General features: G+C 41.6%; 1 protein-coding gene across 3 annotated transcripts in view; it reads right to left on the bottom strand.

Moving 5' to 3' along the window:
- DOCK8 (dedicator of cytokinesis 8) overlaps positions 1-16098 on the bottom strand; it is a 227161-nt gene that overhangs the window by 127688 nt on the left and 83375 nt on the right. For all 3 annotated transcript variants that reach the window (XR_008618228.1, XM_024126730.3, XM_007129204.3), the window contains 4 exons: positions 13804-14016; positions 8893-8978; positions 5044-5110; positions 2564-2713 (listed from right to left, as the gene is read on the bottom strand). Coding sequence is in view for 2 of the 3 variants with exons in the window: in XM_024126730.3 (XP_023982498.1) it covers positions 2564-2713; positions 5044-5110; positions 8893-8978; positions 13804-14016 (516 nt within the window). In the remaining variant the exon portion in view is untranslated. The remainder of the gene's footprint in view (positions 1-2563; positions 2714-5043; positions 5111-8892; positions 8979-13803; positions 14017-16098) is intronic.

The following is a 16098-nucleotide window of genomic DNA, read 5'->3' as shown; positions in this document are numbered from 1 at the left end:
CATTTTTTTTTTTTTTTTTTTTGTGGTACGCGGGCCTCTCACTGTTGTGGCCTCTCCCGTTGCGGAGCACAGGCTCCGGACGCACAGGCTCAGCGGCCATGGCTCACGGGCCCAGCCGCTCCGCGGCATGTGGGATCTTCCCGGACCGGGGCACGAACCCATGTCCCCTGCATCGGCAGGCGGATTCTCAACCACTGCGCCACCAGGGAAGCCCGTGGCACAAAGTATTTAAACCAGAAACACCCAAGTGATGGAGGGTGTTTCATGGAGTTTCAAAGGAAATGGCATGGGGCTGCTCAATGAACATCTGTCTCAAGGAGACTGCAAGCATTAAATCTCATCTCACAGAGGAACTTAAAAACCCCTTCCCTCTGCCACAGCCTGAAGACAAGGCTGATCCTCCTGAGAGATGTATCAGGTTGAGACCATGGACACGTAACACTCGAGGTAGAGACTAACCCATTTTCCTGTTAGTCAGCGATCATTCACTTATTCATTCGTTCAAAAAACATTTGTTGAGTCCTTTCTATAGGGTAGCTGTTGGGGAGACAAGGTGGTGAACATGATAAGCCTGGTCCCTATCCTCCTGAAATTTATGGTTGGGAGTTTATACAGCAAATTGGAAAGAAGCTAATTTTTCCATGAGGTCAGTGGATAGAAATGTGGTCTTTAAAATGAACTTTGAACAGAGATAAAGAACCTTTTCATTAGAATCCTGAAGCAAAGAATGGGAATGCCATGACTTTGCATCCATAGCATGGAACCCACAGGACAGGGATCTCCAGAATTTGGAAGGAGGATCCAGATTCGACCAGATCAGCAGGTACTATTCCCTTCACCGAGTTGGACAAGGCTAACTTCAGGTACTTTGCAAGAAGGAGCTGCCGGCTGCTATGAGAGCCTGCTATATGGTCCTTCAGGATTGATATGTAAAAGAAATGCCTGAGTCCTCATAACCATGGCAGGTAGGGGAAAGGGGCATATCAGAATTGCCTGGGAATTTCTTTAAGGTAAAGAGGCTACCCTCAGCCCTATTTAGAGGGAAAGAAGCAACTGTGGTATTACAATAAAGAAAAACAAATCAGAAGCAAACCAGGGACTGTCTTACTGAGTAGATTTAAATTTCTTAACTCTATCCAGACAATTTAGAGAACGTTTATCACTGCCAAATGAATGCATTTATACATCTGAAAATTTTGGAGTATACTTAGTAAGTAATAGTCACCCACAGGTAACCACTGATATTTAGCAGACTACCATGGGTTACCCAAAATATATTCATCCACTGAGAATTGGAATTGGAAGTAAAATTTGGATCTATGGAACTGGTATTGGCTTCTTTGATTTCCCAGGTTGAAGTGAATTTTAAAAGTAACTGCAAGCTGCTACAGCTTGCTAGAGTGGACTTGAAGCTAATTTTCCTGTATGTCTAAGTAATATTGCAATGAAAAGGACACACATTAAGTTTGACAACAATAGATGTGTCTTTTCAGCAATAGAATTTTAACTCTATTTTCCAAAAACTTAAATAAGTTCCCTTCAAGCTATAATGACCTTTCAGAATTTTTGTAAAACGGTGTAAAGGGAGCTAGAATGGAAGGACATCTGCCTCTTGTTAAGTGACCTCCACATCACTTGAAGTTTTTGGAACCTGTATGCTACTCCCATGGGATCATGGGGGAATCAACGAGATTATGGACATAAAACACTGTGCTAACTAGAAAATGTCCCAATCCTAGAATGCTGGGTGTACATGAAATTAAAACACCAGGACTTTTTTTTTTTTTAATTTGAGGGTAAAGAGTCAATGAGACTAATTATTTGGCTTAAAGTAGATAAAATACTCAATGTTTGCTGTTAACTTCTAACCAGCCATTTTGGTGTGTAGAGAAAGTCTCTGGTTTTCTTACATCAGCAAAGAGTACAACCTAGAATGAAAGGTCTTTCCACTTAGAACTGCCCACAGATTTTGACTCTCACTAGACATACTCAGTCTGTAAGATGGTGATGAAAAGGGAGAGTGAAGCTTGGACACTATAACCCACACCTCAAACTGTCAGAGCCTGGATTTTTCGGACATTTAACTCTCGGTCTTTAGAAAAATGTGAACATGATTAGGAGACTCTATCTGAGATTTTTCTCCACAGCAGCATCCCAGAGCTGGATAGCTGAGGGTGTTTTCCTTGTTAGAGGGAAGGGTGTCTATACATGCCAGGATTTATTCTGTAATCACAACTACTCATTGAGGGAGGGGTTATTATCTCCACTTTCCAAATGAAGAAACTAAGTCTCCGAAAGGTTAGGTAACTGCCCGAAGTCATACAGCTACTAAGTTGCAAAGCCAGGACTCAAACCTAGGACTGTTTGACTCCAAAACCCACAGTCCTTCTAGTACCCAACACAAATTGCTTGTAAAGGAAAAGAGTAAAGTTGAGAGGGAAACAAAGAGAATCTCACAGAGGACATGTAATATTTTCTGATACCTCTTTCACTCTAAACATGCACTGGGAGTAATGCAACAATGAGAACATCAGACTGTGCAAATCAGATTGTGTTGAACTACCTTGACTACTAGGTAGATGTCCGAGGATGGATAGGTGACTGAGAATACCGCAGATCTTGCCTGACTGGATGTGGCAACAGAGGGTGTGTGAGCACGCAGAAATCCTTTGAATTGGTCAGAGTTCAGGTCACAGTGAAAATTTTCTGAGATCTGTAAATGAGTGGCAAAATGAAAAATGAGTTATACCTATTGTTCTCATGGTCTAAACATGTTAAAAAAATAAGTGGAAAAGAAAAACCCACCAAGTTTCACCAAAGAAATAAGTATAACTGTAGACATGGTTTATGACTAGTGGCTGCTGGAAAATCTGATACATATTTTGTCACAGTCTTTAGATATTTCTGAGTCATTTGAGAGATGTTCTTTGAAACATTTCAATTTTTATCAACCCACCAGTATCTCCTGAATTTCAGTGATGTGCTAGGTACTGCATTGAAGAAAAGCAAGGCATTACTTTGGCTCTCAATTAGTTTACAATCAAGAATGAGGGAAAAGGCAAATGCATACTAACTACAGTAAGAGCAAAATATAAGTGACCACACTCATGCAAAAAAGCGCTGTGGGGGTTTCCCTGGTGGCGCAGTGGTTGAGAGTCCGCCTGCCGAAGCAGGGGACGCGGGTTCGTGCCCCGGTCCGGGAAGATCCCACGTGCCGCGGAGCGGCTGGGCCCGTGAGCCATGGCCGCTGAGCCTGCGCGTCCGGAGCCTGTGCTCCGCAACGGGAGAGGCCACAACAGTGAGAGGCCCGCGTACCGAAAAAAAAAAAAAAAGCGCTGTGGAAGTTCCCGAGGGTGAGAGGTCACATCCAGTTGGGGGGATGGGGAATGCTTTCCATGGGGGAGGCATGTGAGATGGACAGGCCTTGGAAGAAGGTTCCGCCAAGCAGAGCTGGAGGAGGACTGTGTACCACGGAGAGAATGCAGCACAGATATCTCAGAGGCTGGAACACGTGGAGTGACTTTAGTTAACATCGAGGAGCCTGGCTTGACTCTGCCAAGGCTCTCGAGGGAAAGAAAGCAGATGAGAGCCATCCTGAAGAAAGCCGGGCAAGGAAGCTGAAGGGTTTGTTTTTAATGTTGCAGGTAGTGAGGATCCAGTAAAGATTTCGAGCAAAAGCATGTCACGATGAGTGCTCCTGAGCTCACTGGTGCAGTGTTACTTAAGAATCACTGTAGAGTTGGGTTTCCCCTTCATCACTAACAGATTTACAGCCAAGAAGTGGCTCCTGGGCAGAGAATACATTTACCAGCCTCCGCTGTAGAGTTAGGAGTGAGCATGTGACTAGATTCTTTCCAGTGAATTGTGAGCACAAGTGATGATATGTCTAACTTCCAGGCTCCGACACCACCCCACACCCCCATCATCTTTTCCCCTTTTTTCGGGGGCCGTAGTGGCAGTGACAAGAGTGACTGGGGAGGGCACATATTGAAGATGGAGGAGACACTGCCACTTGGGTTCCCGAATGCCTGAGTGGAGCAGACCACTGTTGACCCCGCACCTCCCTACTCTGGATTGTTAAGAGACAAAGGCAGAAAATTCTCCTTCTTCTAGCCGGGGGTTCTCCATACGTGGCCCCCCTGCCCAGCAGCTTCAGCATCACCTGGGGACCTGTTCGAAATGCAAATTCTTAGGCCCCATCCAGATTTACTGAATCAGAAACTCTGGGTGTGGGCCCACCATCTCTTTTAACAAGCCCTCCGGGTGATTCTGACTCCTGTGCACATCTGAGCTTTAAACCACTGTAGACCATTTAAACCACTTAAACCATTAAACCACTTTAAACCATTTTAACCATTCAGCTTTAAACCACTGAATGTGTGTGTGGGAGGTCTCCTTGTTTTAGCAGTTTACCTACCCTGACCAATACAAATCTTAGTGATTATTAATTATTTATTCAAAATATACACACTTCCCTAACTACTGAAAGGTTATGGGTAGAGGGGCAGAAACATCTCCTCTGGTTTTGCTATTTGTGCCCTCCTCTAGGAGTTACAAAATGACTAAACATTAAGACATTCATGGAGAAATCTTTTCAATTAAAGGCACAATATACTTGGTGAGGTCTCTACCCGATGGCAAATTTAGACTTTCATTGCACAAGATGCCTTCCATTCACGATAAGCCTGTCTCACAATGCAAAAAACTCCCAAACTGAGGAAACATTACATGCACTTGGCTTGTTATAGCTGTGTTTACATTGTTTTGTTTTATGAGTAACCCCATATGTCACTATTTCACTTCTCTATCTCAGGCAGGCTACCACCTCCAGCCGACTTTCTCGTAAAGGTTCTTCAAAGAACATAAATTCCCAGGTCACTTCTTTAAAAACTGCAAAGGCAATAGAACTGGACAGATCAAAGGTCATTTGCTTTCAAATCTGATGTGGTTTTCCTACATAGAAGTGAGATTTAAAAACATGAACCCCAAGACAATGAACAACATGCGATGCCCTCAGGGTTGGGCTATTTTTTGCTGTCTTACCTTTTTCCTTTCTTTAACATCGTAGAGGGCAATGCTGGCAAACAGAGGCTCGATTTCAATCTCAAACCTGTCAGAGAAAGAGAGAAAAACATATAGTTTTAACTTAGATAATTTTGAATTTTCTGAAAGTGCCTGGATATATAATCTGGTTAAAAATGTAAGTTGTTTTCAGAAGTATTTGGGTAGCTCTACGCATGTAAGAATCACACTGGAATGTTAATGGAGAAATATGGGAGGTTCATGGAGAATTCCTAATCATTTGAGATCATGGTGGATGGTACATTCTCCCCAAAAGTGCTTGCTGGTGGCCCTGCAATACAGAGCGGGTGGAACAGATCCTTGGTCTGATCCAGTATGGCACTTCTTACCATTGTAGTTGCTGTGTTTGCAGAGGATTGAGTCTCTGTCTTAGCTAAAAGTCTTGTTTACAGTTTACTGCTAGAACAGAAACCTCTATTATTCAATTTTAAGGGCTGGGGCTTTTCAGTCAGTACAAAAAAAAAAGTTCAGGTGCTTTTCTTTAGGTTAGGTTATGATGTGTGTGAATATCTGGCCCTTCCTAACTCCACTGCCAGGGCAGCTGCTGACCTGAGGTGGAGGGAGCGGACTGAGCACTGCTGATAAACACTGAGGTGTGTGGATCCAACGAGAGCTGGAAAGAGCAGCTCTCATACGGCCCTAATTGCCAACTCCCCCAGAAATGGTGGGTTCGAAGAGAGGGCACCCCCAAAGCATGATCCTGCCACACGTTATAGGATGCACATGGAGCAGAGATGTTCACCTTCCAAATTTCTCAGGTTAACAATCCATGATACTGCCAGCTAAGAGCCCTAGTAATCAGGCCCTGAATCACCGGTATTGCAGAAGTCATGTAAATTAGGTCAAATTTTGTTTCAAGGCATATGTGAGAGGATGGCCTTATCATTGGATAGCTTTGTCTAAAAAGAGGACTTCTGAAGAAGAATATTTGGGCAGAGGTAACCACAGACAAGAGTGAGTTGGTCAAATGGCACCTTTGGAAATGAGGCAGTAAGGCATGATGGCAAACTCGTAGGGCACTGAGTCAGACAGACCTGGGTTCTGTTCCCTCTCCCACTGCTTTTGCTAACTCTGGGATCTTAATCAGGTTACTTACTTTTCCCAGTTGCATTTATTTATCTGTAACATGAGGAAAGGACACCTGCTCTTCCTATTTTCTAGGGTTGTTCTAAGCATTGTGAAAGATAATGTGTGTGAATATGCTTTATAAACAATGTCAAGGAGCACCATTATCCACAGTAGCCAAAAGGTGGAAGCAAACTCAGGTGTCCATCAAGGGATGAATGGATCAATAGAATGTGGTATATGCATACAATGGAATATTATTCAGTCTTGAAAAGAAGGGAAATTCCGACACATCCTACCATATGGAAAAATGTTGAAGACACTGTATACGTGAAATAAACCAGTCACAAAAGGACATGCATTATATAATTCCACTTATATGAAGGAATGGTGGGAGAGAGAAATGGGAATTATTGTTTAGTGGGTACAAAATTCCAAAAGAGTTCTGGACATGGATGGTGGTGGTAGTTGTACAACAGTGTGAATGTACTTAATGCCACTGAAACACCACTAAAAATGGTTGTGATGGCAAATTTTACATTATGCATATTTCACCGCAAATAAAATTTAACATTATCATTAAATTTTTACTGTTCATATTTAAACATTCTAGGTTTACCTATAAGAACTTGCTTTCTTTTATTCAGTTTATTTCAAGTAGTGAAAGACAGGATGATCTCTTTGGTTCATCTCCCCTATTGCAGGCATATGTTGGTATGAATACTATTTAAGATACTGGACCAGGTCGAGTATACATTGAGCAAACACTGCGATTCTACTTAATTTCTGCTTTGGCAGTTTGGGGGAAAAATAACTAGGAACTACACTTCACAATTTTCATCAAGAGAAATCCAAGTGGCTCAATTTGGTTTTTTTAATAATATTACATGACTATCCTAGTGACCATGTCTTCCCACCTGTGAGAAGAGCTACCATTTATTTATGGAGAACATCTAGGAGACTTAGTGTCATGCATCACAGGGAAGAATTCCTCCAATCCCAAAGGGCATAGTTGCTGTATCTGATGAGCTTCCTGTGGTGGGTAGGTGAGTGCCTCAGCAATAGGGTGGATTTCCTGAACAATGAATGCAGAAGGGGACCGATCAGCCACTTCCACTCAGTCCTCCTGCTGAAGGGCTAGGAGGTTCCCCCTTCCAGGTCAGCTCGCAAGGGCTAGAGTTTGCCTTTCTGTACCCGTTGCTTGATACAGAGCTCATTTATTGGCCGCTCATCTCCGTGTACAAGACAAAAAGTCCGAACTGCTCCCCCCATCCTACTGGTAGAACTGGCTTAAGGAGGGTGTTACAACATCAAGAGATCTCCACACCTGTGTAAGCAGTCATGCTGGCTTGTGTTCTGAGCAGAGAATTTGGGAGGCTCCGTAATAGAATCAGAAATTTATGGCACATAGGAACTTTGAGATCTGGTCTCACTACTTCATTTACAAGAACTCAAAATCCCAGAGAAGTCCCCAGGGCTGAAACATAGTCTTGAATACAGAATCCAAAGGCTCTAATTGCAAACCAGATGCTGCCTAAGGGGTCCATGAATTGACTTCAAGAGATGGATGACCTTCCTAATAGGGTATGAAAAAATGTTATGCTTATGAACTTTTGCCTTGGTAGAACATTCACAACTTAATATTTTCAAAGGAGCCTATGAAGAAGTGGAAGAACTAATTCTCTAAAGCAGCAGTCTGCAAAGAGGAAAGGGAGGCATGCAAGCACTCCAGGGGGTAGGCAAGACAATCCACTGGAATGCAGGAAGAAAATACTATAATTTATTTTTATTTATTGAGTTCATCCTTCAAAATGCCTCATTTATGTATGTTTTATAATATATATATAATATTTAATAAACAAGTACAAAATGAATACACACATGCAGAGGATGTGACTTTTAAATACAGTCAAAAAATATGGAAACAATTGCTTTAAAGCAAATGTGGCCCATGAGATGAATCCAGATTTCAGACACATTCTTTTTGAAATGTGTGGTACTTAAGAAGGAAATGGGAAAATATTTAGGAAGTCAGGAAATTATGCAGAAAAATCTGGATTTCTAGCTTCTCTTAAAAAAAATCAGACAATTGACCAAAATGGGCTTGTTTACTTGGATGGCAAGAATTGGCCCTAGCTAGTAGTGGGTGCCCCGTTGAGATAGCTTGCTGCAGTCCCCACTACTCTATATTGTCCACTGGCACTGAGACTGAGTTTTAGTTGCATTTTTCATTGTGTTTTAACAGTGGTGTGCTGGTAAATGTTTAACAAACAAGCCTCTAAAAAAAAAAAAGGCTCTAATTTGTAGCATTTTCTGAGTTCAATGTTATAAATATTTCCACCATTCCACCATGGCCAATTTCAAGCTACCAACGTGACTTCACTGAATAAAGAGTTGGGAAGAGAAGTATGAAATCAGCTCTCAGGAGTTAGAGCGGACTCCAGTGCACCATTGGCTTTTACTGTTATTTTTCTTAATGTAGGCCACTTCACTCAATTAATTACCTACACGCCTAACCTTAGTGTTTTGCCTTCCCTGTCATAGAAGAATGACTGTCAAAGGCTTGGCAGGATTAGAATCTGGGACTAGTTGACTCCAAACTCTGCTCGTTCTACTACCTCACAGGGCACTGTTAAAAGTGTGTTGGGGGTCCTCCCCGATTCAAGCTCTGATGGTAAAGACACAGTCTGTATTTGAAAGGCAAGACAGACCTCAATGTAGTGGTTAGTGTCTGCTCATACTTACTTCAGGGTCAGCAACTTGACCAATATTCTGTTGCCCAGATGTTCCTTAGGACAGTCTGGTACCGGACGTATTTCCACAGCATCCTCCTATTGTTAATCACATTGTAAAAGAAATCAGTAGTGAATTCCCATGAAGAGTTCCACTTGAAGTTAACTCGGGGAAGGGAAGGCTGCTAGCCACCATGCAAGACAGCTTGCATTTGCTTTATTTCTAATAGCAGAATAACACATTGACTTTTACAAGAGAGTTTATTATCCAACCCCTACGCTTCAAAGTCAGCATTTACAGCGGACATTTTCTCCTTTCAGAAAGCCAAGCATTTAAGACAAAGAGACCGAGGGAGGAAGGAAGGAAATGTGAACATGGATATGGCTTAGTAACATCCACCAGATGGCAATGCAAAATCTTATACCTATTGTTGACTTTTTTTTTTTTTTTGGCCGGCTCTAAGGACACAGAATATTTCTCCTGCCAAAGGCCTTACTAGTAAATATGTGAGTTTCAGATTTGAGATCTGAGTCAGAACAGTTCACCTGAGGCTGTAAACCATTAAAACTATAATACAGTGTCTTTCTCGGTTTACTGTTTTCTTAAACAGATGATAGAGATTTGGGGTTGAATTTGTAGGTTCTAAATAGACATGTCCAGCTAGAACTTGCTAAAGTTTTAAGTATAGAGAAGGTTAGTAATGACAAATTTAAGAGATACGTCTGTCTATTTTACTACATAGGGACCAAGGGACTTAAAGGGAAGTAACAAGTCCCTATTGTAACTTTTAACATTCAAATGTGAACTATCACAGTATCTTAAGTATAGTCATGCATGCAGAGATCAACAGTGCAAGTTTCCCTGAGAACTTTAATTCTTGCTCTTGTAGTAGGCTATACAAACTCTGATGAGTGGCCTGCAGCTCACAAGGGTGCAACGAATAGAGCCATGTCTAACTGTATTTTCCTGGGCTATAAATGATATCCCAAATACCCCACAGCAACCAGAAGAATTTTTAAATTCTGTTCTGATGCCTACACTGAGCTGAAGTCTCTCAGAGCAAGCTGGAATTTTCAGGGTGATCAGAACAGACACATCTGAAAGGGAAGGGGCCCTTTATTGGAAAACAACCTCACTGTAAAGACACTCATGGGTTTCCAAGACTGCCTTTGTTCTGGATTCAGAACTTTGGGATCCTTTTTTTTTTTTTTTTTTGCGTTACACGGGCCTCTCACTGTTGTGGCCTCTCCCGTTACGGAGCACAGGCTCTGGACGCGCAGGCTCAGCGGCCATGGCTCACGGGCCCAGCCGCTCTGCGGCATGTGGGATCTGCCCGGACCGGGGCATGAACCTGTGTCCCCTGCATCGGCAGGTGGACTCTCAACCACTGCGCCACCAGGGAAGCCCTGGGATCCTTTTTAAAAAGCTTTTCACTTGGAAAATTGTAAATATATACAAAGGTAGAGCGAAGAATGTAACGAACCACATTTACCTATCACCTAGCTTTAACAATTTTGACTCATGGGCAACTTGGTTTCATCTATACTCCCTCTTACTACCTCCCCCCCATTCAGTGTTGGAAGCGTAGAAGCAAGGCCCCAGATATCATATAATTTCATCTGTGAATATTTCAGTACAGATCTCTAAAAGATAAGGACTTTTTAAAAACACGTACTATAATACTATTATTACTTTTTAAAAATTAAAAATAATTTCCTATTGTCACGAAATACGTAGTCAGTTCCAAACTTCCCCAGCTGTCTCAGTTTTTTTTACAGTTAGTTTGTTAATTCAGGTTCCAAACAAAGTCTACATATTCATATATTTCCTAACTCTCCTCTAATCTATATGAATTTCTTGCACCTTTACAGTTATCTGAAATAAGAATGAATTGCCAATAAAGCAGAAGAGGAAATGTGAAGTTGTACTGGATACCTGTTGTTTTCCTCTTCCTGGGAGAAAACAGATAGATATTTACAATGAGAGAGAGAGAAACAGAGAGAGGGAGAAAGGCAGAGAGAGAGAGAGAGAGAGAGAGAGAGATCGTAAGAGAGAAAGGGATAATATGAGAGATGATGTTCTTCCATCAGCTGACCCAATGGATCCTGAGGCCAACTCTACAACTGCCTACTTGTGATTTCATTATGTGAGCCAATAAGTCCCTACCTTTTCTTAAAAATTGATTTTTAGTTGGGTTCCATCACTTGCAACCAAAAGAGTCTTAATGCAAACTCCTCTACGATTTGGAGTATAGTGGCACCCTTCTTATGGATCAACACATAGGATGCCTTTTATAGAATCAGAGTGAATCAGGGAAAAAACTCACCTCATAGAAACTTGGTGGTTGAATTCTACTTTTGCCTCCCCTGTATACTCAGTCATAATTTGGACGTAAGAGTTCACCTCTCTTCTAACTCTTTTTCATCGGGAAATAAAGTAATAATAATATAAAATAATTTCACTAATGTGGTGTCAAAAAATTCAGCACTTGTAATCATTTCATGGTAGGCCAGAAAGTTACCCTTTTTTCTACAGGACTTTCTCTGGAGAAAGTACAAATTACAAGAACAAATGCAATTTCTGTGTGTACAACTCCAACACATTAAAGGGCCTGTATAGAAGCCCTCTAACATTTTAGACTTAGCAATTTCCAAATAACCTATACACTACTCACAAAGCATTCCTCTCCACTTAGTATAGCAGGCCCCATTAGGACATCTGCTAGATCATAACTTTTAGTCTCAATTGAGTTTCTGCATTGTTTAAAGACCATAAAACAAAATTCCTTCAAAATAGTCTATGATTCATCCTTGTAATCAAGCCTGGATATCCTCCCATTTAATCTCATGAAGGAGACTTTAATGAGCTGATGTCTTACTGGAAGTCTTCTCCTCACCCTTTAACTGTTTTCTCTCTACTGGTGTCCATTTTGGGTCTTTATTACCTTTTGGCACCTCCATCATGGAATTGGGAGGAAGAGGAATGCAAGTGAAGGTCATATCAGTCAGATATAATATTTCTTGACAAATTTGGTAAGAAGTTTTTTTTTTTGGTAAGAAGTTTTAAAGCTGTAGATGGAAACTGAAAAGTTACAAGATGTGATTGTTTATGTCATCTTTGGATTTCCATTAGGTGTGCTAATATACCAGGTAGTCATATATAGATAAATAAACAGTTAAACATAAAATTTGGAGTTAATGTGTTTGGATTCCCCATTCTATAATTTAATTTACCTGCTGAATCTTGAACAAGTTATTTAACCTCTGTGATTCTTACTTTGTAATCTGAAGATGGAGATGATAACACTGCCCACATAATTCATATTTATTTTTAATCTGCCTCATTCAGAAGAGGATTCGAGGCCCCTGACAATTAAAAAAAAGGATTGAGACCACTGCAAATAAAATAAATAGACGAGAAAACCAAGGTGGTTGGAAAATAAGGATGAGAAAAAAAGAAAGCTGAAGTAAATTCAGGACACCAATAAGTAAGCCACCAGATTTAGTAGAGGTGAACAGAAATTTGACTCCAACTAACGAATTTTGTGGAGCTGATTATAAGATGTGACAATCTCTAAGCATACACATTTTCTCAGTGGGAGCATAATTCTTCTTTGTCTGAAGGCTTGAGGGACAATTTTTTTTGGATCCTCATTGAGGCAGGTGCTGCATGATGAGTAGGTCAATATCCTCAATAATATTTGCACAGTGGACATATCATATCAAATAACTGCTGTTTCCCTTATTGTCTTTTTTTGCTGACCACTAGTAAGCTCATCGAAGGGCAAATAAGCAAACAATTCACAGGGGTAGGGGATTCACAAGGTGTGAGAATGAGGCTCCCTGATGGTTTTGATTGATCCAAAGATCACATTTCAAATACTTAGAGGCATGGAAGAATGGCATATCTTTTATGCAAAATTTCCCTAAATCTTATTTCTTGCAACTCAGCTTTTTTTTTTTTTTTTTTTTTTGCGGTACGCGGGCCTCTCACTGCCGTGGCCTCTCCCGCTGCAGAGCACAGGCTCCGGACGTGCAGACCCAGCGGCCATGGCCCACGGGCCCAGCCGCTCCGCGGCACGTGGGATCCTCCTGGACCAGGGCACGAACCCATGCCCCCCGCATCGGCAGGCGGACCCCCAACCACTGCACCACCAGGGAAGCCCGCAACTCAGCTTTTAATAAAATGTGGACAGCAAAGATATATTGTGGTAATCCATTTCTGGCAAGACGCAGAAATGTAGATATTCTGACATGCAGAACGGAAGACTATGAGCCTCTTATAAAGGAGCCTGAACAGGCTTGAATAACGGTCATCCGCCATCCCATCCAAAGTGCCCCCAGGAGCGACCACAGGCAAAGCCTAAATCAAGTTGTTTCAGGTCAGCCCCACTATATAGAGTGGACAATCAAGATCTGGGTGTTCTATGCATTGGGAACACGGCTATGATTATTTTCGACTGGCATGTTTTCAAAGCAGGTCTCTCTGGTTGTTCATAGAGACCATCCAACAAAAAACAAAAAATCTTAACAAAGCACTAACGAACATCAAGGATTAAGTAATACATGTATTGATAGATAAGCTGCAAAACACACCTTCAAGTAACTTAATGGTTTGACTGGCTGAGTGGGCTTACTGCATGTAGACCCTTGGAATGTTTTGAGGATTAAATGAGGCAGTATCAGTGAAAGTGTTTTGTAAAGTGCTATGAAAATCCTAGTTGTTATTAAGGAACCTCATCTGTATGATTGATCAATAATTGCTCTGCTGGTACACAGGCTTGCCTTAGTGAAAAGAACAGCCCAGAAGTCACACAAGTAAGCATCCTGACATTACTATACAGTAATGACAAACAATAATATTTTCCTGGAGGCTCCCTGTGTCTTCACTGAAATTCTCCAGCATAAAGACGGTCACACCCACCTCATCCACTGATGGGTAAAGGGCAAAGAGCTCGGCCTGCCGATTGGTCCTCCGGGCCTCCTCATTCTGCTTCTCAAAGTCCTCGGCACTCACTTGTTGCACGAGGTTTTTCAGCCGCAAATCAGGCGGCAGGCTGCGGAGGTCAAAGTCACAGGCAGTGATGGGGCCTTTCCCAGATACATCGCACAGCACGTTCAAGTGGCAGGGGCCTGCCTGTGAAAAAAGACATGTCTTGGTGAGAGAGATCGTGGGTCTAAAATGAGAACTAAAGGGTCTGGAATGTCTCAAGACTGCTCCAATGTGAGAATGCAGAGCTGGGCCTCAAAGAATTTCTGACAAGAATCACATCATAGCTTCCTGGACTGGGTATCCGAAAATTAAATGTATCCTTCCTGTCTGGAAGCAGGTAATTAACTCATCAGATGTAGATACACCTGTTCTTGAGGAAAAGTTTGAAAACAGTTCTGTATTGCTATTAGTTTGGGGCATGTTCTTTTCTGGAGATTGGGAGCAAAACCTCTTATGAACCCTACTCATGTCTTGTGCTCAAGCAGAACAGAACTGGAATAAGGTTTAAAAAAAGCAGAGACTTGGGCTTCCCTGGTGGCGCAGTGGTTGAGAGTCTGCCTGCCAATGCAGGAGACACAGGTTCGAGCCCTGGTCTGGAAGCATCCCACATGCCGCGGAGCAACTGGGCCCATGAGCCACAATTACTGAGCCTGTGCGTCTGGAGCCTGTGCTCCACAACAAGAGAGGCCGCGACAGTGAGAGGCCCGCGCACTGCGAAGAAGAGTGGCCCCCGCTAGCCACAACTAGAGAAAGCCCTCGCATAGAAACAAAGACCCAACACAGCCAAAAATAAATAAATTAATTAATTTTTTAAAAAATTCAATACTTAAAAATAATTTTACAAAAAAAAAAAAAAATAAGCAGAGACTGGACTGGGGAATAAAGGGACCTCATCCTAATCCCAACTCCAGAGCTTGGCTTTCGAAACTGGAAAATAAGACGATATGTGAGAAGCCTTCCAAATTAAATTTTATATAAACCCCAAAGCTGAATAGTATGTTTCCGAAGACAGAGATGTGGGCATGGGAGCACTTTCCTACAGGACTATAGTAGCAGTTACAGGACTAAACACCAGGAAAAAAAAAAAAAAAGAGTGTTTGCTATTCCAGCAGTATTCACTCAGCTGCAGTGTGTTTGAAAAAAACTGTCTTATTTCAGTCACAAAGTGGCCACTTCATTCCACTAGAGATGTCCTGGAAATTGGGAAATGGATACCTAACTACAGACTTGGCAAAAAACATACAACCATAATCAAGAATATGTTGTAAGAATAATAGATGGATCTGTTATAAACACCTGTAAAATTTACGATAAAATGTTATTCTCAAAGTACTCTTACATGGACATACTACTGTACAATATCTCCATAATACATATTTTTGGTGACATCTGTCTACCTCATAAAAGTGTTACTCTCCTAGATCATAAATTTTATCTAAACTGAATGTGTTAACAATAATCAATGGTAATACTTTAATTATTAATACTTTTGTTCATCTTAGAATTTGTAAGATGCTTTGGAAACTGAATTGGATTTCCCAACACTCTTTAACAGGATGTAAAGATGTAGATAGATAGATAGATAGATAGATAGCTATTGATGTCTTTATCTATCTTCAGAATTTATTCTAAGGCCACAACTGGACAAGTGAGCAAAGATGTGAGGACAAGAGTATCCCTGGAACTCTGTGATAACAAAATAATTGAAACAACCTAAATGCCCCCCTCAAAAAGAAACTTTTCAGATTAAGAGATTTTGGAACTTTCATACAGTGGAACATTAGGCAGCCATTAAAAAAAGAAAAATGTGCTGCCATTGGAAAAGAAAGATGATCATGGTATATTGTCTTGTTCATAAAAAAGAGGAAGTTATACAATATTATATATAATATAATTTTTATGAAATATTATGTGTATCATGGATTCACATCATATATATACTTAACTTATGAAATTCAGGCATTTGGCCTCACAATTCCACTCAATAAGGTGCATAAAAATGATTGAAAAGGGGGCTTCCCTGGCGGCGCAGTGGTTGGGAGTCCGCCTGCCGATGCAGGGGACATGGGTTCGTGCCCCGGTCCAGGGGGATCCCACGTGCTGCGGAGAGGCTGGGCCTGTGGGCCGTGGCCGCTGATCCTGCACGTCCGGAGCCTGTGCTCCACAATGGGAGAGGCCACAGCAGTGAGAGGCCCGCGTACCACAAAAAAAAAAAAAAAAAAAAAA

This window comes from Physeter macrocephalus, chromosome 9 (assembly GCF_002837175.3).
Source record: "Physeter macrocephalus isolate SW-GA chromosome 9, ASM283717v5, whole genome shotgun sequence".
NCBI lineage: Eukaryota > Metazoa > Chordata > Mammalia > Artiodactyla > Physeteridae > Physeter > Physeter macrocephalus.
This window is presented reverse-complemented; position numbering and strand designations above follow the sequence as displayed.